This window comes from Garra rufa, chromosome 24 (assembly GCF_049309525.1).
Source record: "Garra rufa chromosome 24, GarRuf1.0, whole genome shotgun sequence".
NCBI classification, from domain to species: domain Eukaryota; kingdom Metazoa; phylum Chordata; class Actinopteri; order Cypriniformes; family Cyprinidae; genus Garra; species Garra rufa.
This window is the reverse complement of record NC_133384.1, coordinates 35,459,328-35,485,475: the sequence shown is the minus strand read 5'-3', so window position 1 is coordinate 35,485,475 and position 26,148 is coordinate 35,459,328. Positions and strand designations below refer to the sequence as shown.

Here is a 26,148-nt window from a genome sequence, read left to right as displayed (position 1 = left end):
TTTATTATGTATTACACACACACACATACATGTATAGATTAAAAAAATATTAATATGTATGAATAGTTATACTTCTATTTAATTTAGACTATATATAGAATTATAAATATTTTCTATATAAATCTAAAACATTTTTCTTTAATATACATGTATGTGTGTGTATTTATATATGCATAATAAATATACACAGTAAACACACATTTAGTATGTAAACATAAACTTTTATTTTGATTAATCGTGATTAATCATTTGACAGCCCCAATTTTAAGTGCACTTAAAAGTAGAGTAGAGGTTTTTTGTTAACTGCTCTATTAGTGTTTCACTGCCAATCATTTTGGATGTAACTAAACCATAATTTTAATGCAACATACATTTATAGTGCTGAGACTGACACTAAAAATGTCTTATTTATATTTTCATGTTTATATAATTAAACCATCTGACTTGACTCTTGCACTTTTTTCTGCTAACAAATCTGGAAATGTTAGCTTTGTTTAGGTTTTGATTTTTTTTTTTCTTTCTCCTTTCACTGTATACTCATAACTCAGTTGTGAGCACATGTGTAGTTCCTGTGTTTGGTCTCTGTGTGTCAGTAGTGAGTGATAGTGTTTGAGCAGCTGCAGTATCAGTTCAGTCACTGAGACTCTGACTGATGGAGGTTTTTGTACGACTCTTTATCACTGTGTGAACACAAAATCACCCTCACAATCACCATCAGAATCTGTTCTACAATGAAAACTCTGACAGTAATAATGTCCAGCATCTTCAGTCTGGACTCCACTGATGGTCAGAGAGAAATCACTCTTAGATCCACTGCCACTGAATCTAGATGGAGTTTCTGACTCGAGTTTGTTTGCTAAATAAATCAGGAGTTTAGGAGCTTCTCCAGGTTTCTGTAAGTACCAGGCTAACTCTTCATCCCCATCACTCCATCTGTACACATCTTTGCTGATTTTACAGCTGATTTTCACTGTTTGTTCTGGTTGAGCTGTCATTGAGGGACTCTGAGAGACAGTGATCTGTCCTCTACACTCTGAAACAAAAGAAGAAAATCAACTCAAAACAATATACTTGAGGAAATGAGTGAATATCAGACTTGTGATCCACAAACCTTGAGCAAACACAAGAGTCCAGATGAAGATGATGATGAAGGTCATGTTGATGAAGATTGTTGTGTGTGTCAGTGATGAAGTGTTAAACTCACAGCACTATAAACACTCTCATCATCTGATGAATATGCAAACATACTCACTGTCATTTACCCGAAGACAGTAGAGATACACAGTTGTGCCATTTAATTTCTTCAATATCTTTGCTAATATATATATATATATATATATATATATATATATATATATATATATTTATAAAAAATGTATCCATGATACTGTATAATAAATAAAAGGTTATCCAATAGGGAATAACCATTTTAATGTTGCCATAAAAATTAAATATAAAGGGTTGAATAGAATTAAAAGACCTTAAAATCACATATATGCTGAAAATGCGATGAATGCATTTTGGGATTGATTATGAATTATGAATGATTTCAGCCTTGCTGATGCAATAACAAGTATTTATATAAAGATTTTTTTTTTGTGCTGCTTTTTATAATAATCCATCACTTATGTTGAGTCTCATATCAGTGTGTGTGAGTGTCATTCTCTCTTTCTTGGCTGGAGTTTGAGTTCATTTGAGTGTGACGGAGGTTTTTGTACGACGCTTTCACTAGAATAAAGCACTGTGGTACACTTTTGGTGGAGGAACTAAACTGACGATCGGTAAGTCTCTTCAGTTCTATCATGAAAATGTATTGTTTTAATTTTTCGATTATTTAAGCAAGCATATGGCAAAAATAATTAAAAATATATAAAATGTTAAAGAGAAAAAAATGTATTTAAATGTTTTATAATTTATTAAAAATGGTCTGCTATTTAAAAAATACATATATTCAGCGATATTCATAACATTCATATTTTACCATTTCAAAGCATATTTCATAGTGATTTTAAACATTTTAAAATTTTACATGAGCAATTTCAGATATTATGTTTTTGCTACCATTTCATTGCTTGAAATATATTAATTGCAGTATTTTCTGACATATTCAATTATTTCTTAAAATACATGATTTTTAAACAATTTTTGGTAAATAAGGAGTCATCATACAAAAGTTTAAGGATACGGACAAAATAATTCTAATGTAGGTGTCATCATCAGACAATAAGAGAAAGATTTGAAGAACTCATAATTTGACTTTATATTTATTGATAGATCAATAGAATAATGAAATGATTGTTTAAATTTGTTTAAATATTAAATCATCAGTTTGCATGTGTACAGTGTTTTTAAAATCAGCTTGAGATTAAACTGTTCCTTATTCAGATAAAATCAAATTATTATATGGTTTGCCGTATATCATGTCTGCTTTAGAGAACTGATTTATATTTTGAAGTACATGACACATTTAGTAGCACTGAAAATTAGTTTAACTGAGAATATTTTTATACTTAATTCAGGATATTTGTGACATGTGAATAAAAGCAGTGACGTGGAGTTATGATAAACTGTATGTGATTTTCAATTGAAGATTATAGCTGCAGATGTGCATAATTGAGTTTTGTGTGTTTGTGTGTTTCAGCTGGTCCTGCAGTGAAGCCCTCCGTGTCTCTGCTGCCTCCCTCTTCTCTGCAGATCTCTGGAGACTCAGCCGCACTGCTCTGTCTGCTCAGCTCTTACTCTCCACAGGGGGCGCAGGTGAGCTGGATGCTGGATGGGTCAAAGGTCACCGAGGGGGTTCAGACCAGCGCAGAGAGCGAGCGGGACGGACGATATAGTCTCAGCAGCGTCCTGAGCGTCAAAAAAGCACTCTGGGAACGCACAGAACACTTCGTCTGCAGAGTAACACATGCCGGAGATGATCAAGAGGCCTCGTTCCTCAAGAGCTCCGAGTGCTGATGTTTCTCCAGTGAAGAGCAGCAGGATTCACAGCAGTCACGTGATTTACAGCTCAATACTGAAGCAGTCTTTCAATGTGCTGCCATTGATGTTCATTCAATAAAGCTTCTGAACGCCTTCCATTTGTGTTGGACTGCATCATTGATCAGTGTGTCGTTCCTTCACTAAAGTTTGAGCTGCTGTTGATGGATTGTAATATTTGAGAACAGCTGTATTTAGCAGTAAATGTGAACTGAAGCTCTTGGGGTTTGAACATGGTCACTGGAGACGGAGCTGCTCTATTCTGAGACGATCACAATCACTAAAGCTGCCAATGCAAATCTGATTTACACCTCAAACTCACAGTTTCACTGTTTGATTGGTTCAACGCTCTGAACTGGAACAGTTTCACTTCTGCTCATGAGAAATGAGTTGTGAGTTTAAAAAAAATCACTATCAGCTTGAGATGGAGCAGCAACTTGAGAAACTGCTCAAGAGCATCTTTATGTTGCTGGTGATTCTCAATGGCTTTAATATATGACATAAAAATGAGATATGAGTGTAGTATAATGTACAAAATCAAAACATCATGTGGTGCTATTATTAGGTGTTTGATTTGATATTTTTTAAACACTGTTTTCTCTAAATATGAGTAGGCTATAGTCACAGTCTAATAGAGCTGATTTTACTCCTTACTCAGTTTTGAGCACATGTGTAGTTCCTGTGTTTGGTCTCTGTGTGTCAGTAGTGAGTGATAGTGTTTGAGCAGCTGCAGTATCACTTCAGTCACTGAGACTCTGACTGATGGAGGTTTTTGTACGACTCTTTATCACTGTGTGAACACATAACCTCTGTGGTAACTCTGACAGTAATAATGTCCAGCATCTTCAGTCTGGACTCCACTGATGGTCAGAGTGAAATCAGTCCCAGATCCACTGCCACTGAATCTAGATGGAGTTCTTGACTGGCGGGTGTTTACATAAAGAATCAGGAGTTTAGGAGCTTCTCCAGGTTTCTGTAAGTACCAGAACACACATGGTGCAGGATTGCAGGGTGCAGGACTACTGAGTTTACAGCTCATCTCAACATTTTCTCGTGGTGTGGCAGTTTTCACTGAAGGAGTCTGAGTGACTGTGATCTGAGCTTTACACCCTGAAAAACAAACATTTATGAGTCCACAGAAATATATTATTTGACATTTAATAAAAGTATTTTATTATTATTATTTAAAATATACAATATTTACCTAGTACAAAGCAGTATAAAAGTGTCCAGATGATGATGAAGGTCATGTTGATGAAGATTGTTGTGTGTGTCAGTGATGAAGTGTTAAACTCACAGCACTATAAACACTCTCAGAGCACTGACGCATCTGATCAATATGCAAACACACTCCAGATCATTTACCTGAAGACAGTCACTCATTAACAGACACAAAATACATTTACTGAAATGAGACTTTTTTTCATTCTATTATATCATCTAGTAGCCAAGTTTTTATAAATTATATCAGATCATTACCTACGGAATACATCTACAAGACCAAAGAATTGATGTCAAATCCATGATGTTCCTGCAGTTTTAACAGACATGAGGATCATCACACACGTGTCTCTGTCAATCACTGAATCAACATAATATAAAACAATAATTTTTATAAATTCAGTTTGTGAATGAGTAATAATGCAGACTACATGAAGCACATCACATTTGTGCTGTGAGTGGAAGTGTTTGTTGGAGACTCAGTTGATGTGTGTTTGTTCAGTTAGTGAAGCGTTCAGGAGGTTTTTGTTCAGCTGCTCTATTAGTTTGTATCACTGTGGTGGACTTTCGGCAGCGGCACCAAACTGGATGTTGGCAGTAAGTAAATCATCATTTAATATTATTAATACGGCAACTGACTGTTATACACTGTGTTCCTCTATAGAAAGGATGCACTTTTACACTTATTTATTTAATTAATTTTTTATTAGTTTGCATTGAATGTTTGGCAGTCAACATTGTAAAGATGGTTTGCAATGTCATGGCATCTTTGATTTCATGACTGTAATAGTGAACTATAATAATTTCTGTTATTTTCTTTATTAATAAATACATTTCAAATGTTTAAAAATATCCACTGAAATAAAATGTACATTTGGTTGTCATTTTCAGATTAGTGTGTTGATTTTTTTAAGTAAACCCTGCAGATATTTACAAACTGGAAATTATGGATGCTTAAATGTATTTTTGTTCATATTTGTAAAAGTTATTTTTAAAGTTATAATTGACATGCTAGACAAAAGTTGTATATTCTATTTTTTAGAACAAACATTTGTACCCAATTTATGCTGTCATCAAAAATTGTAATGAACTCCTGCAATAATTGTTTATTCATATTTGATTTTTGACGCTTTTAATAAAAGTGTCTAGTATTGAAGTTGATAATGAAAATGTATCTTCAAAATAAATATAAGTTTCACCAAACTTTCATTGCTTTGCTGATCACAGGCTTTGTAAAAATTCATTCAGGTGACACTTTGCAGTTTAGTGATGCTAAAATGACTAAAAACTATTACTAATTGTTCATCTATTTAAAATGAACCTGAAAGGAGTGAAATGCTTTCTTCTTGAGTTGACTATTGTGTGTTTGTCAGGCGTCACTCATCCTAAAGTGAGCGTCCTGCCGCCCTCCAGTGCAGAGATCTCCTCAAAGAAGACAGCGACACTGGTGTGTGTGGCCAACAAGGGCTTCCCGTCAGACTGGAGCCTGAGCTGGAAGGTGGACGGGAGCAGCAGGTCTCAGGAGAGCAGCGCTGGGCTCCTGGAGAAGGACGGTCTGTACAGCTGGAGCAGCAGCCTGACTCTCTCTGAGCAGGAGTGGATGAAGGGCGTCTCAGTGATCTGTGAGGCCACACGGAGCGGCCAGACTGCGATCACTGGACACCTGACCAGACATCAGTGTTCAGAGTAGATCTGCTGCTCTTCTCACTCATGTCTCACATGGAGACTAACAGCACATGAGCGACTCCTTCATTCTCCACATCCAGCTTCTTGCTCTGCTTTTTGTGTTTTTTATACAAGACTAAATGTGTGCTTTATCATTCAGTGGTGATTTCTATTAAAATTTACTCAATAAATAAAATACATTTGTAACTTTATGTCTTTGTGTTATTTTTTTTGGATCAGGGCTTTAGCTCACATTTAGATTTTTTATTTTTTTTACTTCACTCAATGCACCATGAAAACACTTGCAGATAAATGATAAAACATTATGAACCTCACAAATATAGTGTTAGATACATTTAAAAATATAAAGTGTGTTAGATTAAGTTTTCAATGTAGCAAATGGAAAACTGAATGAATGCTTTGTATTTCATTTAATATCCATGAAAATTCAAAACTGGCAAAAAGTAACTTTAATCATCTTCAAAAATAATGATGGACGTCAATAAAAATTATATTATATTACATTTGTGTTTCTTCACTGTTTAGTGAGTGATAGTGTTTGAGCAGCTGCAGTATCAGTTCAGTCACTGTGACTGACTGACAGAGGTTTTTGTACGGCTCTTTATCACTGTGTGAACACACCACCACTGTGGTAACTCTGACAGTAATAATGTCCAGCATCTTCAGTCTGGACTCCACTGATGGTCAGAGTGAAATCAGTCCCATATTGTGCTCCATTCCCACTGAATCGACTGAGACTCTCATCATAGAGATCATTTACTCCAGTAATGATGAGTTTAGGAGTTTCTCCAGGTTTCTGCTGATACCAAGCTAAACTCCAGCCATCTATTCCAGCATCAGTTTTACACTCTATAGTGGCTGTTTGTCCTTTAGAAACAGTCACTACTTCAGGCTGAGTCACAGTGATTCCTCTGGATGCTGCTGACAACAACATTATATGTGTTCAATCAAATTATATGAACATTAAAAAGTCAAAAATGTAACTTCTGTTACCTGGAATAAAAGCTGTCAGAATCCAGATGAAGCTGCTGAAGAGATTCATTGTGTTTGTTGGTTTTGTACCGTGGTAAACAGCAGTGTGTTATAAAGTGTTTGAGTCTGAACGCTATAAACACTCGGAGCGCTGAAGCATGTGCAGATGCAAAGTGACTCTCTGTGGAAAAACCCTTCATCAGTCAATCGACTAACAGCGTTTATGTCTCCATATGACTCTCATCATCTGCAGATTATACAGAGAAATACACATAAATGCACAAACCCTGAGAATCACTAGTTTGCAGCTGTTTTTATGATGTTGAGATGTTTAACAGTCATTATGAAGTATTATAAGCTGTCAGACTGTTGACTAGAAGGTATAAAGTCTGAACATTCAGTAAATGCGTAGTAGTTTGACACACTGCTCTTATCGTCTGCGTGATTTGTTTCTTTAAATGTGTTTGGTGAAATTGATCAGAAATTAATATAATCACATTGAAAACTGACTTGTTTTTTGCACTAAAATGACATGTCTTTTCAAGTCATTGCATTTGTGTTCAGCATGAGTCTCTGGTGTGTAAAGATGATGTTTGGAAGATTTATTTTTAGTGCACTTAAAAGTAGAGTAGAGGATTTTGTTCAGCTGCTCTATACATTTTTTTCACTGCTATTCATTTGGATGTAAGATATGCAAGTAAAACAGGTAATCATTTTAATGCAATAAATAGTGCTTTAATGCGCAATTATAGTGCTGACACTGACACTCAAAATGTTATGTTTTCATGTTTATATAAATAAACCATCTGACTAGTCTCAGTTTGTGCATTCTGACTGAAAGTATTTTTTCTGCTAACAAATCTGGAAATGTTATATTTTGTTTTTGGTTTAGTTTTTTTCTTTCTCCTTTCACTGTAATAATGTAATAACTCAGTTCTGAGCTCATATGCAGTGTGTGTGTTTGGTCTCTGTGTGTCAGTAGTGAGTGATAGTGTTTGAGCAGCTGCAGTATCAGTTCAGTCACTGTGACTTTGACTGATGGAGGTTTTTGTACGACTATTTATCACTGTGTGAACACACTACCACCACTGTGGTAACTCTGACAGTAATAATGTCCAGCATCTTCAGTCTGGACTCCACTGATGGTCAAAGTGAAATCAGTTCCAGATCCACTGCCACTGAATCTAGATGGAGTTCCTGACTGGCGGCTGCTTGTTCTATAAATCAGGAGTTTAGGAACTTCTCCAGGTTTCTGTAAGTACCAGGCCACACAGGGTAGGTTGCAAGCTGGAGCAGAACTGAATTTACAGCTCATCTCAACATTTTCTCCTGGTGTGGCAGTTTTCACTGAAGGAGTCTGTGTGACTGTGATCTGAGATTTACACCCTGAAACGCAAACATTTATGAGTCTATAAAAATAAATTATTTGACATTGTAAATTTATTTCATTTTTATTTCAAATATATATATTCACCTTGTAGTATGAAGCAGTATAAATGTGTCCAGATGAAGATGATGATGAAGGTCATGTTGATGAAGATTGTTGTGTGTGTCAGTGATGAAGTGTTAAACTCACAGCACTATAAACACTCTCAGAGCACTGAAGCATCTGATCAATATGCAAACACTCTCCAGATCATTTACCTGAAGACGGTCACTCATTAACAGACACAAAATACCACTGAAACGCTGAAATATTTTTTTCATACTATTATATCATCTAATAGCCAAGTTGTTATAAATTATATTAGATCATTCACTACTGAATACATCTACAAGACCAAATAATTTGTCAAAGTTTTAACAGACATGAGGATCATCACACATGTGTCTCTGTCAATCACTAAATCAACATAATATAAAACGTTAATTTTTACAAATTCAGTTTATAAAAATGTCAAATTCAACTTTAAATTAGTAATAATGCAGACTACATAAAGCACATCAAGTTTGTGCTGTGAGTCTGTGTGTTTGTGCATTTAGTGAAGCGTTCAGGAGGTTTTTATTCAGCTAGTTTGTATCACTGTGGTGGACTTTCGGCAGCGGCACCAAACTGGATGTTGGCAGTAAGTAAATCATCATTTAATATTATTAATACAACAACTGACTGTTAAACACTTTGTTGCTCTATAGAAAGGATGCACTTCTCCACTTATTTATTTATTTAATTTTATTTTTTTTCGCTTGCATTGAATGTTTGGCAGTCAACATTGTAGAGATTTCATTGTCATCTTTGATTTCATGACTAGTGAACTATAATCATTTCTGATAATTACCTTTTAAATGTTTAAAAATGTGCACTGAAATAAAATGTACATTCAGTTGTCATTTTGACATCACTTAGATTTTACATGCAAATTTAATGCACTTATTAAACCTACATTTTCAGATTAGTGTGTTGATTTTTTAAGTAAAGCTTGCAGATATTTTTTAAACTGGAAAAAAATTATTTAAAATTACAATTATTTTTAACAGGCTAACTCTAATTATGGATGCTTTAATGTATTTTTGTTGTATTTGTAGAAGTTATTTTTAAAGTTATAATAGACATGCTAGACAAAAGTTATATTTTCTATTTTTTAGAACAAACGTTTGTACCCAATTTTTCTTATGCTGTCATCAAAAATTTTAATTAACTCCTGCAGTTATTATGTTTATTCACATCTGATATTTTATGGTTTTAATCAAAGTAACTAATATTGAAATTCATAATGAAAATAATTCTTCAAATCAATAAATTTCACCAAACTTTCATTGCTTTGCAAATCACAGACTTAAAATTAATTAATGCGACTTGCATTTTAATGTTGTTAAAATGGCCTAGTAAAGCTATCATTGTATTATTTTTCATACATTTTTGAAAACTTGAAAGGAGAGAACTGCTTTCTTCTTGACTGAGTTGACTATTGTGTGTTTGTCAGGCGTCACTCGTCCTAAAGTGAGCGTCCTGCCGCCCTCCAGTGCAGAGATCTCCTCAAAGAAGACAGCGACACTGGTGTGTGTGGCCAACAAGGGCTTCCCGTCAGACTGGAGCCTGAGCTGGAAGGTGGACGGGAGCAGCAGGTCTCAGGAGAGCAGCGCTGGGCTCCTGGAGAAGGACGGTCTGTACAGCTGGAGCAGCAGCCTGACTCTCTCTGAGCAGGAGTGGATGAAGGGCGTCTCAGTGAGCTGTGAGGCCACACGGAGCGGCCAGACTGAGATCACTGGACACCTGACCAGACATCAGTGTTCAGAGTAGATCTGCTGCTCTTCTCACTCATGTCTCACATGGAGACTAACAGCACATGAGCGACTCCTTCATTCTCCACATCGAGCTTCAGTCGCTCTCATCTGCATCTGCTCTGCTTTGTGTGCTTCATACAAGAATATGTGTGCTTTTATTAAAATTCACTCAACAAATAAAATAAAATTGTAGCTTTTTGCCTTTGAGTCCTTTTTTCTTTCAGGTCTTTCATTATATTAAAGCTTTAGGTCACATTTTATAAATAAACTTCATTCACTGCACCATGAAAACATCTGCAGATTCATGATGAAACAAGAACATGCGGCAAAATTATGAACCTCACATATAATGGTAGATAACTTTGATAAAATGACATGTTGCAGATTTACGTGTTTATTCATAATCCTCACTGTTGGGTGTTTGAGCAGCTGCAGCATCAGTTCAGTCACTGTGACTTTGACTTTATCACTGTGTAAGCACATCTTCAACCACACAATAAACACCAGTTTTTCTGCAGTGTTTACTCAAACAGTAATAACGTCCAGCATCTTCAGTCTGGACTCCACTGATGGTCAGAGTGAAATCTGTTCCATAATCTGCTCCATTGCCATTGAATCTAGATGGAGTTTTTGACTGCCGTGATCTAATGCTGTAAATGAGGAGTTTAGGAGCTTCTCCAGGTTTCTGTAGATACCAGGCGAGACAAGAGCCACAACCCCATGAACGATCTCCAATTCCTCTGCTAGTCTGACAGTTTATAGTAACTGTTTCTCCTGGTTGAACAGGTGCTACTAAGGGAGTCTGAATCACAGAAATTTGTCCTGTAGTTTCAATAGATAATTTAACAGTTATTACATTCAAAGCAACCAGTACAAAATCAGTTTTTACCATCAATGCATCATGTTTTGAGTTATTAATTGAGTAAATGAACCTTGAACAGAAAGAATGAGTGTCCAGATATAGACGCCGATGATTATCATCTTCTTGCTGGTTGCTACTTTCAATTAAAATGGAGAAAAGTTCTCAGTGATGAAAGAAGTGTTAAACTCACAGCACTATAAACACTCTCAGAGCACTGAAGCATCTGATCAATATGCAAACACACTCCAGATCATTTACCTGAAGACAGATACACTGTTTTACCATTTTGTTTGTGCAACAGCTTTGCTTATAAGCACTAGAAGATGACTTTTGAGTTCAGCTGAAATGTGTTTTAACAATCAGTTTCATTAATACTTAGACTCTGAAAATGGTAATAATTGAGAACAGCTGCTTTTAGCAGTAAATGTGAACTAAAGCTCTTGGGGTTTGAACATGGTCACTGGACACAGAGCTGCCCTATTCTAAAATTCACTGTTTGATTGGTTCAATGCTCTGAACTGGAACAGTTTCACTTCTGCTCATGGATGAGGCAGTTATGAAGGTTTTTGTTTCATAAGGCAAGTTTATCATGATTGTAGTAGAATCTACAAAAACAAAACACAAAATCAACATCATTGGGACTGGGAAAAGTGTTTTTTTCTTCTGATTTTTTCTTAGAATCAGAGCCTATTTGAATAATACACATCTGCCACAGGACAGATCACAGTCTAGAGCTGATTTGACTTGTGTGTAGTTCCTGTGTTTGGTCTCTGTGTGTCAGTAGTGAGTGAGTGTTTGAGCAGCTGCAGTATCACTTCAGTCACTGACTCTAGTCTCGCGTAGCCAGACCTTCAACGTTCCGTGGGCGTGACGTCTGAGGCTGAGCCTGAGACTACTGGGACTCTGACTGACAGAGGTTTTTGTACGACTCTTTAGCACTGTGTGAATATTGAATCACCCTTACAAACGCCATTAGAATTACTTATGCAATGGTAACTCATACAGTAATAATGCCCAGCATCTTCAGTCTGTACTCCACTGATGGTCAGAGTGAAATCACTGTTAGATCCACTGCCACTGAATCTAGATGGAGTTCCTGACTGGAGGACGTTAATTAAATAAATCAGTAGTTTAGGAGCTTCTCCAGGTTTCTGTAAGTACCAGGATAGAGGCTGAGAACCCCAGCCATAGTGGACTTCAGGGCTGGTTTTACAGGACATGGTAACTGTGTCTCCTGGTTGAACAGGTTTCACTGCAGGCGTCTGAGTGATTGTCACTTCACTTCTTGATTCTACATTAAGGAAAAGTAATAAACATTTAGAATTATATGTGCTGAAGGAATTTTTTTTTCAGTTAGAATAGACTGTGTTCATTTCCTCACCTGTGAAACAGTAGACAGTGAAGATCCAGATGAAGATGGTGATAAAGCTCATGGTTGCTGTTGGTTCAGATTCTCAGAAACTCACAAAGATATAAAACCTCCTGAAGCTTGTGCTGGAATGCAAATAGTCTCTATGTAAATATATGTATGGGCTACAGCAGATGTTGCACAAAACATAATGTGTTTAGAATATTTTCTCACGTTATGAGTCAAAAACATTAATTTATGTGTCTGAAGCTACAGGCTTTGAGTTCACAATGTCATGCAACTCTGATGATTAATTTAAATCATCAGAGTTGCATCAGAGTTGCATGACATTAGGTGCGTTCGAGATGCACTACACTAGCCTGCCGCCGGCTGGCGAGAGCAGCCGCTTGCAGTCGGGGGAGGAGTGAAGAGACGGCCGTCAAGTCGGACACTTATGGACGATGAGACAGTAGGTGTTTCTCAATGTCAAGGATACGTCCTTGGCAGGACTGGTCCTTCCAAGTCACTTCCTTCAGAGGCTAGGCGAGGCTCCTCTTAAGCATTCGGAGAACACATAAATGGAACAGGCTAACAAGTGCACGTTATTGCGTCATTACCTCAGTGAAAGGTCCGCTCTTATCATTTATTTAAAAATAATTACATCCAGTACGTCAAATTGACCCTGCACTGTTTAAACACACTTGACAGTCAAAAAATCAATATGATTAAAAAGGAGTTTATTGATTTAAAAACGATTATATTGCCTGAGTGAACAGAACTGCGTCCATAGCAACGCTCTGTTTTTCATGGCAACCGTGTGCCGTATACTTCGCGGTTGTCTGTTATCAAGAAATAACAGACCGGAATTCAACCAAGCCATTGTAATAATATTTGATATTGAAAAATATTTATAATTTAACAACTATTTGTTAAAGACTTGTCCTATCTCACAAACAAGTTTATTTTTTAATTTCCCCAACTACACTATTTTTACCCTATTGAGCAAAATGATCCCTTCATTCCCTTCATGACTCCGCTAACGTCCGACATTTGTATTTTTGAACAAGATAGCAAAGCTGCGCGCATAGGATTGTGGGTGATTTTAGAGCGCGAAGAGCGCGAAGGCTACACTTATGCATCCTTTCCTGTGTATGGGATATTTTTCGAACGAAGGACGCAGTCCTTGGTTGAAACTCCGAGGATCCTCGACATTGGAACAGTCCTTCGACGGATGTCGATGACGTAGCATCCTCGAAATTCTGGCTTCCGAGGATCCTTCCTTGACATTGAGAAACGCCTTGTATTTCAAACATACACAAATAGACGGTGGGCCGAGGGTCCGTATCTGCTTTACTTTTCGAAATGGATGATCCCCATGGAGGGAGAACCTGGATTTGTAAAGTTGGGACGGTTGTTTTATTCTCAACGATATGAAAAGTGTTGCCACTCCCATTTATTGCACATTTTCCACGAAATCATAATTTGCGACCCGTAAATATGCAGGCAAACGCGGTTGCCTACTATATCAGTTGAGCCAATAGCGCGGCAAGATATTGACACGGGATTATTATTAACCAATCAGATGTAGTTTATTTAGAACAGCTGTTACACGGATGATTTAGCTATCAGACACGAGCAGCAGCAGCAGCGCATTGATCATCGTCAAGGACATTCATTGTGTGATTGGAAGTATTCATTTAATTAGAATATGATATCTATATAAATTGTTTGTTTTGTACACTGTGTTGTTCAAACGCGTGTAAGCGTCTCGTTAGTGTCGTTTTAGTAGGGTAACGTTTCAGTTGGCGAACTAGTAGTAGCCATAGCCGTTGTAGAATATCATATTTAATATCTATTTAATATTTACTATCATATTTTACTTTCGGGCTAGGCCTTTTCAAGCCAATGTAAAAGTTTGCCAACAAATTTCGCGTAGTTTTTTGTACTAATCTTATATTGTTACTGCAACTACACTGCACATCTGTATATGTTGTTCATACTGTATATCTATTTTGCTCTTATATATAATATATTTAATTTATATTATAGTAAACCATACTATCTTAACTATATACTACTGTCCATACTGCACTGTACAGTACAGGTCAAAAGTTTGGAAACATTACTATTTTTAATGTTTTTGAAAGAAGTCTCTTCTGCTCATAAATCCTGCATATATTTGATCAAAAATACAGAAAAAACAGTAATAGTGTGAAATATTAATACAATTTAAAATAATAGTTTTCTATTTGAATATACTTTTAAAAAGTTATTTCTGTGATGCAAAGCTGAATTTTCAGCATCATTACTCCAGTCTTCAGTGTCACATGTGACATCCAGTCTATCACATGATCCTTTACAAATCATTCTAATATTCTCATTTATTATGAGTGTTGGAAACAGTTCTGCTGCCTAATTTATTTGATGAATAAAAGGTTAAAAAGAACTGCATTTATTCAAAATAATAAATAAAAAAATTATAATAATATAAATCTTTACTATCACTTTTTATCAATTGAACACATCCTTGCTGAATAAAAGTATTGGTTTTATAGCAGCAGAACTGTTTCCAACTTTGATAATGAATCATATTAGAATGATTTCTAAATGATCATGTGATAATGATCCTAAAAATTCAGCTTTAAATCACAGAAATAATTTAAAGTATAATAAATTGAAAATCAATAATTTTAAATTGTAATAATATATAACAGTTACATTTTTTTCTGTATTTTTTTAACAAATAAATGCAGGCTTGATGAGCAGAAGAAACTTCTTTCAAAAACATAAAAAATAGTAATGTTTCCAAACTTTAGACCTGTACTGTATGTCTAATACTGCACCGCCTGTCTATACAATATAATACCAACCTTCCTTTGCAGTTTCTTTAACTAATACTGCCTTCTCTCTTCTCCTTTGTGCTCGTTTTATCTTCGTGATATTTGTGAAATGGCTCTTCTGCAATGATACCTTCTCTGCCCTCAAGGTCTTTCCACAGAAACACTGATTTAATAAATTTCTCCCAACTTATGTCTGTGAAGGGAATGGTGGGTCCACCACTTCCCTAAAATATATGCATACAGCACTTCATGTTTTGCCATTTCTTCCAAGTAAACATGGGCGGGAAAAAGAGTATTGTCTGTCTCGTTTTTCATGACGTTGTGTTTCCAAGCAATACCATTGTCAAATGTGTTAAATCAGAAGGGTGTATTTATTAAAGATTACAAAGAAATGACAGGACCTCGTATGACAAAAGGTGATTACATAAAATAAAAACAGTACAAATGGATAACGTTACGTCTACGTACTCATTTTGTGTCAAACTGAATATGTAGCAAAATTAGGTAAAATATTTCTCATCTTAAATAACACAATCTTAAATCCTGGGCGCGAAGCGCTCCAGTGTGTTCACAAACGCGTCACCAACACCGACACTTTCCATGCACGCTATTGGATGAAGGCATCAAATACGTCATGCAGGTCGGACCCCGCACGTAGTTGCTTGCTCTATTCGCCGGGAAAATAACCAGGAGAAAGTTATCGATATTATAGTAATGGACAAAGTGTGTGAGTGGCAACAATTTTTATTTACTTTGTTGAAAAGCGTAGCGGTTACATATAAAAAACTGGGTTATCCCTCACCACAGATCGTTTGAAAACACGAAATCTCCACTCGGCCCACCGTCTAAAAAAAAGGAATAAAGAAAAAGAAGAAATGAAACTACATAAGATAAATAAATAAAAGAAAAAAGTTACCCTATCATTTATTCTATATGCTACAATCGTTTTGCTTTTTTTGTTGATCATATCAAGTATGTGAGTTACTTCAATGTAATGAAATATGACGCTTATTATTTGTATCTTGGTTTTGTAGTTAGCTATAGGACATTTTTCAATTTTTATAAGCAGTTTATTCAGTGTAGTGAAGCCTCTCACAACATCCATTAAAAAATGGCCTCTGGTTGACCAGTTTTTTTTTTTTTTTTAACTCTTATACAATAAGAATATATATTTACCATATCGCCTAGTCTTCATTTTTATCAATAATGTTTTGTTTGAATATCAGATATTCGATATAAAGATTGATTACACACGTGAACTTTTTTAAGAAAAACACGCAGCACACGTAGTGCTTGTCATCACATAATCTGACCAATGAGAATAAAGTGTGTCGTCATCAAGGCTTTCGCAGTCGGTTTTAAGCAACTGCAGCGATTGTGAACTCTTAGAGAGGGCAAAGGCCATACCAGGGGTCACAGGTCATCAAAACTGATTAAAATTCATTAGGATGTTTAATGAAAATGTGATTAATTTGATGAGGTTGTTTTTGTAAAAGTCATTTTAGTCCAATAATCTATCATTGATATTCAGAAGAGCTGATGTTGAGTCTCATATCAGTGTGTTTGAGTGTCGTTCTCTCTTTCTCTTCTGGAGTTTGTGTTCATTTGAGTGAGACGGAGGTTTTTGTGTGACGCTCACTTATTAACAGACACAAAATATAATTACTGAAACGAGACAAATTGATCATTTTCATATAATTATGTATTCTTATACCCAGTCTGTTATGAATTGTATCAGATCATCACTTCTGAATACATCTACAAGATAAACTTTAGTATATTACCCTAACTTTCTCCTGTGAGACTGTGAGAATAATTTTGACTGTAGTTGGATAGAAACATGTTATTTACACATGTTAATTCTTAAATTTTATGCCAAATCCATTGATGTACCTGCAGGTTTTTAACAGATATGAGGATCATCATGCTCAGATGATCATCGGGATCATAATTGAGTTTGATTGTGAGTCGTGTCACACATGATATTAAACAATTTTGTTTAAATGAATCTAGATTCGTGCTTTAGTAATAAAACAGACTGCATAAAGCACATGAAGTAAATCAAGGTATTTTCTGCTGTGAGTGGATGTGTTTGTTGGAGACTCAGTTGATGTGTGTTTGTGCAGTTAGTGAAGCGTTCAGGAGGTTTTTGTTCAGCTGCTCTATTAGTTTGTATCACTGTGGTGGACTTTCGGCAGCGGCACCAAACTGGATGTTGGCAGTAAGTAAATCATAATTTAATATTATTAATACAACAACTGACTGATAAACACTTTGTTGCTCTATAGAAAGGATGCACTTCTCTACTTATTTATATATTTTAATTTTATTTTTAATTCACACCTAATGTTTGGCAGTCAACATTGTAAATATGGTTTTCATTGCCATGGCATCTTATTTTTATTAGTGAACTATAATCATTTCTGTTATTTCTTAATAACTTGATTTTAAAAAATTTCCTCATTGATAATTGAATTCTAAATGGTTAAAAATGTGCACTGAAATAAAATTTACATTAAGTTGTCATTTTAGCACCACTTAGATTTTATTTAAAAATTTAAGACAGTAATTAAAATTAAATTTTCAGATTAGTGTGTTAATTATTTTAAGTAAATCATGTAGATATTATCAAACTGGAAATTGTGGATGCTTAGTTGTATTTTTCTTTATATTTGTAGATTGTTATGTTATATTTGTAGTTATTTATAATAGCCATGCCAGATATTTTTTTCTGAACAAACTTTTGTACCCAATTTTCTCATGCTGTCATCAAACATTGTAATTAACTCCTGCAGTTATGTTGGTTGCTGATTTTTGATGCTTTTAAGTGACTTACATTGAAGTTAATAACAAAAATGACTCTTCAAATCAATATATTTCACCAGTGTTTCGTTGGTTTGCTGATCACATGCTTTGTAAAAATGTATTCATTTGGCATGCAGTTTAATATTGTTAAATCGGCCAAGAAAAGCTATCATTGTATTAATTTGTCATACATTTTTAAAAATTTGAAAGGAAAATGCCAAGAAATGCTTTCTTTTGACTGAGTTGACTATTGTGTGTTTGTCAGGCGTCACTCGTCCTAAAGTGAGCGTCCTGCCGCCCTCCAGTGCAGAGATCTCCTCAAAGAAGACAGCGACACTGGTGTGTGTGGCCAACAAGGGCTTCCCGTCAGACTGGAGCCTGAGCTGGAAGGTGGACGGGAGCAGCAGGTCTCAGGAGAGCAGCGCTGGGCTCCTGGAGAAGGACGGTCTGTACAGCTGGAGCAGCAGCCTGACTCTCTCTGAGCTGGAGTGGATGAAGGGCGTCTCAGTGAGCTGTGAGGCCACACGGAGCGGCCAGCCTGAGATCACTGGACACCTGACCAGACATCAGTGTTCAGAGTAGATCTGCTGCTCTTCTCACTCATGTCTCACATGGAGACTAACAGCACATGAGCGACTCCTTCATTCTCCACATCCAGCTTCAGGCACTCTCATCTGCATCTGCTCTGCTTTATGTTTCATTCAAGACTATACAGTATGTGTGCTTTATCATTCAGTGGTGATGCTATTAAAATGTACTCAATAAATAAAATACAGTAACTTTAAGTCTTTGTATTTATTTATTTTTTTGCCATTGTTCATTTTTCAAGTCTTTGGATTAGGGCTTTAGCTCACATTAAAAAAATAAGATAAAATAAAAAGCTTTATTCACCTCAACTATGAAAAAACACCTGCAGAAATGAACACTACAGATAAAGTGTAAGATAAATTTTAAATTATAAAAAGTGTTGAAGTATTTACAGTCTGATATGAATGCTTATGATTGTTTTATGTTACATTTAATATCCCTGAAAATGTACACTGTTGAGTAAGTGAGTGTTTGAGCAGCTCCAGTGTAAGTTCAGTCACTGTGACTCTGACTGACGGAGGTTTTTGTACGACTCTTTATCACTGTGTGAACACAACATTACTGTTGATCCTGTGTACACTCTGACAGTAATAATGTCCAGCATCTTCAGTCTGGACTCCACTGATGGTCAGAGTGAAATCAGTTCCATAATTTGCTCCATTGCCATTGAATCTAGATGAAGTTCCTGACTGCCGTGATCTTATGTCATAAATCAGGAGTTTAGGAGCTTCTCCAGGTTTCTGTAGATACCAGGCGAGACAGTCTCCACAACCCCATGAACGTTCTCCAATTCCTCTGCTAGTCTGACAGTTTATAGTAACTGTTTCTCCTGGTTGAACAGCTGCTGAAGGATTCTGAGTCACAGAAATTTGTCCTGTAGTTTCTGTGGATGATTTTAAATTTAATTTCAAAAGATAATAATTTTAACACTTATTATTCAAAGAACATAACCAGAACATAAACCTTTTTTTTACTATCAAACACATCACATTTTGAGTTATTGAGTAAATGAACCTTGAACAGAAAGAATGAGTGTCCAGATACAGACGCTGATGATCATCATCTTCTTGCTGGTTCTTTTAGTTAAAATAGAGGAAAGCTCTCAGTGATGAAAGAAGTGTTAAACTTACAGCACTATAAACACTCTCAGAGCACTGAAGCATCTGATCAATATGCAAACACACTCCAGATCATTTACCTGAACACAGATGCACTATTTTGCCATTTTGTTTGTGCAACAGGTTTGCTTGTAAACACTAGAAGATGCTTAAGACTTGTTGCATTATTTTGAGCTCAGCTAAAACAGTTTTAATGACTAATTTCATTAGGACTTAGATTCCAATAAAAGATCTGTTTAATTGTAATAGTTGAGAACAGCTGCATTTAGCAGTAAATGTGAACTGAAGCTCTTGGGGTTTGAACATGGTCACTGGAGACGGAGCTGCTCTATTCTGAGACGATCAGAATCACTAAAGCTGCCAATGCAAATCTGATTTTCATTTGATGCGTTCGAAACCGCATACTCAATGACTTACTTAACGAGCGCTAAAAGAGTACGTACTCTACAGCCAAATCTCGTTGAGTATGGATGTGATCTGCACGTCTTCCGCCATGTTGACGTTATCATGTGACCAACGACATTATAACAAGTGCAACAACTTAACATATAGCGACAGGTTTAATTCATCTTTCTACAAATATTTTGATGTTGATGAAATTTGTTCATTTTGTGGTCATGTTGAAGAAACAGCTGTTCTTTTATTGTGATTGTAGTAGGCCTATAACGGATACGTTTTAGGTTTTTTTCATTTAGGTTTTTGTATTTTTTAATTCCTAAAGAAATCATTTTTGTTAGGAAAACCCAAATTCTTTATTTTTTGCAAAAGTTATTACTTTTGTTTTATGTTCAAAATTGTTTATCCACACGCAAAACTATAGCTTAAATTATTGTTGAATTTCTCTTTTCATCCCTGAGGCTTATCAATAACAAAAACAACAAATCCAATTTTTGATAAACTATGATGTGAATATTTGGATTATTCAGAGATATTTAATCATATTTCCCTGTGTATATAATCACATACTATGATGTAAGCAATCCTAGTTATGTTTTCCGTTTTTCTCATTATGATTGTTCATTGTTAAAGATAAATACCATCTTTCCCTGAGCCTGTAATAATAAGTTATGTAGTAATAATAATAAAAAGAAAATAAGCACAACAGGTGCTCAAACACCTCATAGCATCAGTAACACAACGACCCTACCTAGTACATCTTCCTCCATGTTTGCAATATCTGCACAAAGGAGACGTGGATCCACTTCAGTGAATGTGTTTGTTGGAGACATAGTCGATGTGTGTTTGTGCAGTTAGTGAAACGTTCAGGAGGTTTTTTATTCAGCTGCTCTATTAGTTTGTATCACTGTGGTTTTTGTGCTTCATACAATGCTATGTGATTTTATCAACATTCAGTCATAAAATAAAATATAATTGTAACTTTGTGTCCCTTTTGGTGTCATTTTTGTTTCGGGTCTTTCATTGCATTAGCGCTTTTGCTCACAAGTTAAAAATAAACTTAACTCAGTGGACCTCGAAAACACCTGCAGATACATAATGAAACAACATCTGCTCTATTCTCAGAGGAACACAATCGCACATATAAGCTTAACATCCAGTTTCCCTTTTTGACTCGTAATTCTGTGAAATGAGATTGTTGAGTTTGACTGATGGAAAGAAGAGGATTGTAATGACATAATTTATAAAAATTAAATAAAAAAGCCTCTGTCTGCAATTTTTTTTATTAAAAATTATTTGTAAATTTAATAGAAAATTAAAGAATATCAAAGGATTGTGGACAGTGTCAGTTACAAGTAATACAAGTTAAGTAATCAGAGTTTCAAGTTTCAAGTAACTAGTAAAGTAACGCTTTGCTTTTTAATTTACAAGAAAATATCTGATTTAGGCTATTTTTCAAATACGTAATGCCAGTTTTCTCATTTATTGACTGACAATTCTCCTGTCCCCATGTTGAGAGAAATCGGGAATAAGGCGTTGTGTGCACTGTGTAAACATTATATGCTTATCCTACTGTAGTTATATAATTGTGAAAATGCATTTACATTTCTCTGTATTACATCCCATTTTATTAACTAATGTCTTTGTAAAAAGCAAAAATTACTGCTTCAATTTTTTAATTGCTGAAGAGTGTTGCACTTTCTTTTCCTGTGTTCTACTGTAGACATGAATTTACATTTCCTTCAGCCCAAGGCTTATTAATTTCACTTTTAGTGTGAAAGAGCTTTTACATCTGCCAAACACATAACTTTTTATATTAAAAAAAAAAAAAAAACAAGAAAGCCCTGCTCAAATTTAAAAAGTAACGCAAAAGGTACACATTACTTTCCATAAAAGGCAACTATACTTTTTTAGGGAGTAAGGCAATATTGTAGTTAATTACTTTTAATAGTAACATTCTCCAACACTGATTGTGGACATAATTAAAGTAATGAGAAAATAAATAAAACATGCAAATACAAAATATAATGTTAGAAAATTACCATGTAGTAACGTCCTTTGTCTCCCTCGTGTGGTCAGGAACCGGCTTTTTATTACGGAAGTTACTCTGGAAAGCTTGTTAGTACTTTTAAGCCTTCAAAGACTGACTATTGTGCGAACCAATAGCATTTAAGTATTTCATTGGTTGGACCAGAGCCATATAAAAAGAGAGTTGCGACACGCTTTGATCTCGCCGCCGCACGGTCACGTGGTTCATGGAGCTCTCAATAGTTCCAAACAGCTCCGCGCTGTCAATGTGTTTGAATGGAGTTAAATAGGATAGACAGCAGTTTTACTATATTTGCAGCAATTTCGAGTAATTATTAACACATAATGTGCATTGATTGTGTATTGATAACTTCTCTGAATACGCTTTACAATCGCATTTTATTCTGGGGAGTGATAAAGAGACATAATTAATATGTTCTCATACTCTTTGGCAGTCAAATGTGACCAAACACCTTAAGTGTAACTTTTATTCAATTAAATAACTGTAATATATATAGTTAAGTTCTATTTAGTAAATATTTTGAGGAGGTTTTTTTGTACTTAATATGTGCAATAATGATCCTGACCATTTAAAAGATAACATTTTCTAATATAGTATTTATATTACAGTTAGTGTAATATTTAAGGTTAAATACATCTGCATGTGTATTTGGACTTGATCAAACACTCATTTTTTTATATGTTTCGATTTAACGATTTAATGTTAAATAAAAAAAAGTAATTTACTCTTGTTTTATGATATTCAAATATACAACATAAGTGAATATTATAAAAGGCAAGCAAAAATGGCATTTAACATAATAGAAAAGATGAAAATAATGTTAAAAAAAAACACAAGGCAACGAATTGCATTCAGCATACATTTTTATCGTGTTTCTTGAATGCAGTCTTTACTGAAACTCATTCAACCTCCTACAGTGAGAGAAAGATTGCAGAAAGACTAAAAACAAAAATATGACAACTAGTATCTGGTTATGGTCGCTATTACGGTGTTTCTCACGTTATCCAGCTGCATTTACAGTTTAACTGTTTATTTTTTAACGATAAACATTAACTATAACACGCTTCATAAAACACCACTATTGGCCAGTTTTTCGAGAGGTCAACTGATGCGTTAAAATGTAAATAAATGCAGTAATTTCTTCAATATACTTGCGACTGTGCTTGAGAAGCGCTGAAATGAATGGGCTTCAATGCAGGAGCTATTGTTTGTTTGGAACTATTGACCGCTCCATGACACGCTTTACTTCCGCATTCCTCAGTTCCTATGGAAGCCTATGGGAGTGTCGCAACTCTCTTTTTATATGGCTCTGGGTTGGACCTACTGAACGACCACGCCCCTTCACCGACGAGACAGTTTTTTTAATTTGAACGCGGAGCAGCCCTGAAGGTAAATAATGAATCATCTCAGGTTTCTCAACGAATTTCGTTAGTGAACAGATTCGAAAACGATTCGAGTCACTGACATTAAAAATCTACAATCAGAGTTTCATTCAGAAATGTCGCGTTGCTAACAGCTAATTTGTCTCATTTCTGTTTACAACCACACGCTAAGAGTGGCGTTGTATGGAAAAGAAGCAGCTTGGACGTTCTACTAAACGTGTGTTACACTGAAGAAAGTAAACTATATGGGTTTGGACGAACATGAGGGTGAGTAAATAAAGTAAAAACTTTCAGAATTGAGAGAATAATCTCAACTTTGAGTAACTTTTCCTATGCAAATCATTCTCTCATATCTAGATCAGGGGTCCGTTCTTCGTACCTCGCTTACTACATCCAAGATCAAATGACACATCCAAGATCAAATCATCGCGCTAACTATGAGCTCGCTATTTCGGTTCTCCGAACGCACCTGTTGTTGATGATTAGTATAGACCATTTCAAGGATGTAAACAATAACAAGCGCGTTGGAACGTTACTGCGCATGTCCGGTCCTGAAACATTTCCGGTAGCGCTATTTCTCCGATCTGTCAATACGAACACATTCTTTTAAAATCTAGCGAAAAAGCTAGTTAAGGTAAAAAAGCTGCTCATTAACTAATCGATGCTGCGTGCGTGTACACGGGAGATTGCTAAAAGCATATCACATGAACGGAAATATTGTGAACATTTATTCGTACAATGGATGTCATCAGTCTGAAGCAAGCAGTGCAACTTACTTCATGTTTTGTTCCCAAGATATCCGGAGGTTGTTCGTGATTAATTTACTTGCATTGCGTGGTCAGTCTGTATTTCTGTTTAAATATTTGTTTTCATTAGTACATTACTTTTCACAATACATATCGTTCCAAACAACGCTAAATGTATGCTATTAAAACTAAGCGCTCGATGCTATTATTACGTGTTGAATTCATTTCAACATGTGTTCAACGTTAGTTTGGTCAAGTTTGTTGCTGTGGAACAGTGCAAGTGGAGGGTATGAATGCTCCGAGTCATCATGTGATCACAAATAAACAAGATCGTCGCAATTCAATGCTGGCTAACGTGTTTTACATAAACCTGTATATCTGCAGATTAATAAATGCACACACAAACACACATAAAGCATTCATATATGTTTTTATGCACGTATTTACTGTTCACACCCACACAAATTTTATATAATATATATATATATATATATATATATATATATATATATATATATATATATATATATATATATATATATATTCATGTGAAAATGAATACTGGTGTAATGTAAAGGCTGATGCTAATTCAGCTTTGCACAACATTTTTTATAATAGAAATCATTTAAATAAATAATCATGTTAATAAACATAAAATACTTATTTCAAAAACATAAAAAAAATACTTTGTCCAAACTTTTGACCAGTACTGTATATAAACAAAAAGCATTCTCTCACTTTCAACTGTTTTTATTTCCAGCACATGTATTGATATGTAAATATTTGTATGAACATAAAATGCTTCAACAAATGAAACAACAACAACTGAAACAACATTTGAACTGAAATGGAGTACAAAGGGGGAACAAATATCAAAACCAGCAGTCTGTATCTGGCCTGGTCATCAGTCGCTTTAAGTACTACACTAAATTACTGAATACTACACTCAAGTTCTCAATCACATCTGGGTGTTGATATGGTCAGATGTGGTTTGTCACTGCAGGATGATCAGCTGTCATTGGGTGTCTACAGATGATGGCTCTCCTTACACTGCCTTCTCAGATTTGGTGACCCTTCTGTATTTCTGCAACTGTTTACATCAGTTTAGAATACTTTCTAGAAAACAAAACAAAGGATATTAGCCATCATTATGAAAATGTATAACATTTAACCAATTCTATGGGAATTACAGGGAGCTAACAAATTTCAGTATTACACTGTATTGTCAGATTTAGTGACCCTGCTGCATATTTACAACTGCTTACATCAAAATGCTTCCTAGACTAAGAAACAAATGATATTAGAAATCACCTGTATAAATTTTGTTTACATTATATAAGGATAAAAGTAGAAAAACAATTATTTAATATAATGCACAATATATAAAAAAAATAATGCTATTATTGCTTAATACGTCAGTACATCTTGGAATTAACATTACCAAAGCTTATGTGATGGAAAATAATATTTACCATAAACATTACGTTTTGTAAACTACTGCCGTTAACTGTTACACAATACGACATTCACGTACTTTCATGTTACTCACTGCATTTGTCAACTGACAAAATAACTAGACGACTAATATGAATTTAACCCACATAACACTTAGCAATAAAACAGAAATAAAAAACTTGCCTTTTTTCATTAACGTTACACACGAAAGCTAGATGCATATGTAAACAATGACAAAATGCTACTTTAAATTATACGGCATCATACTTGAAGAGTTAACGTAAAGATATACAAATAAACTGATTAAAAACGATATTTACTTGCCTGAATCGAAATGTGCGCTGTATATCCTAGAGTTGCTTGTTGTTATCCAGCCTTCTCCTTCACTGCCGCAACACGGGTACGTTTCGCGGAAATCTACCGTTAAACACGTCTCAGAATGTTAGTACCGCCCCAGAGGGAGCACACAACCACCGAA

General features: G+C 35.2%; 5 gene segments (V, D, J or C); 4 read left to right on the top strand and 1 right to left on the bottom strand.

Moving 5' to 3' along the window:
• Positions 1-1,155: 1,155 nt before the first annotated feature.
• LOC141300317 (Ig lambda-3 chain C region-like) lies at positions 1,156-3,065 on the top strand. The segment is given in 3 exon segments: positions 1,156-1,179; positions 1,733-1,781; positions 2,642-3,065. Coding segments are annotated over 3 exon segments (390 nt in total).
• A 338-nt stretch (positions 3,066-3,403) lies between these two features.
• On the top strand, positions 3,404-6,014 carry LOC141300316 (Ig lambda chain C region-like). The segment is given in 3 exon segments: positions 3,404-3,451; positions 4,746-4,797; positions 5,574-6,014. Coding segments are annotated over 3 exon segments (417 nt in total).
• Positions 6,015-8,364: 2,350 nt separating this feature from the next.
• On the top strand, positions 8,365-10,096 carry LOC141300315 (Ig lambda chain C region-like). The segment is given in 3 exon segments: positions 8,365-8,511; positions 8,873-8,924; positions 9,780-10,096. Coding segments are annotated over 3 exon segments (516 nt in total).
• Positions 10,097-10,155: 59 nt separating this feature from the next.
• On the bottom strand, positions 10,156-12,375 carry LOC141300314 (Ig kappa chain V region K29-213-like). The segment is given in 5 exon segments: positions 10,156-10,211; positions 10,606-10,765; positions 11,977-11,980; positions 12,104-12,233; positions 12,324-12,375. Coding segments are annotated over 5 exon segments (402 nt in total).
• A 3,389-nt stretch (positions 12,376-15,764) lies between these two features.
• LOC141300313 (Ig lambda chain C region-like) lies at positions 15,765-18,684 on the top strand. The segment is given in 3 exon segments: positions 15,765-15,770; positions 17,300-17,351; positions 18,201-18,684. Coding segments are annotated over 3 exon segments (375 nt in total).
• Positions 18,685-26,148: the final 7,464 nt, after the last annotated feature.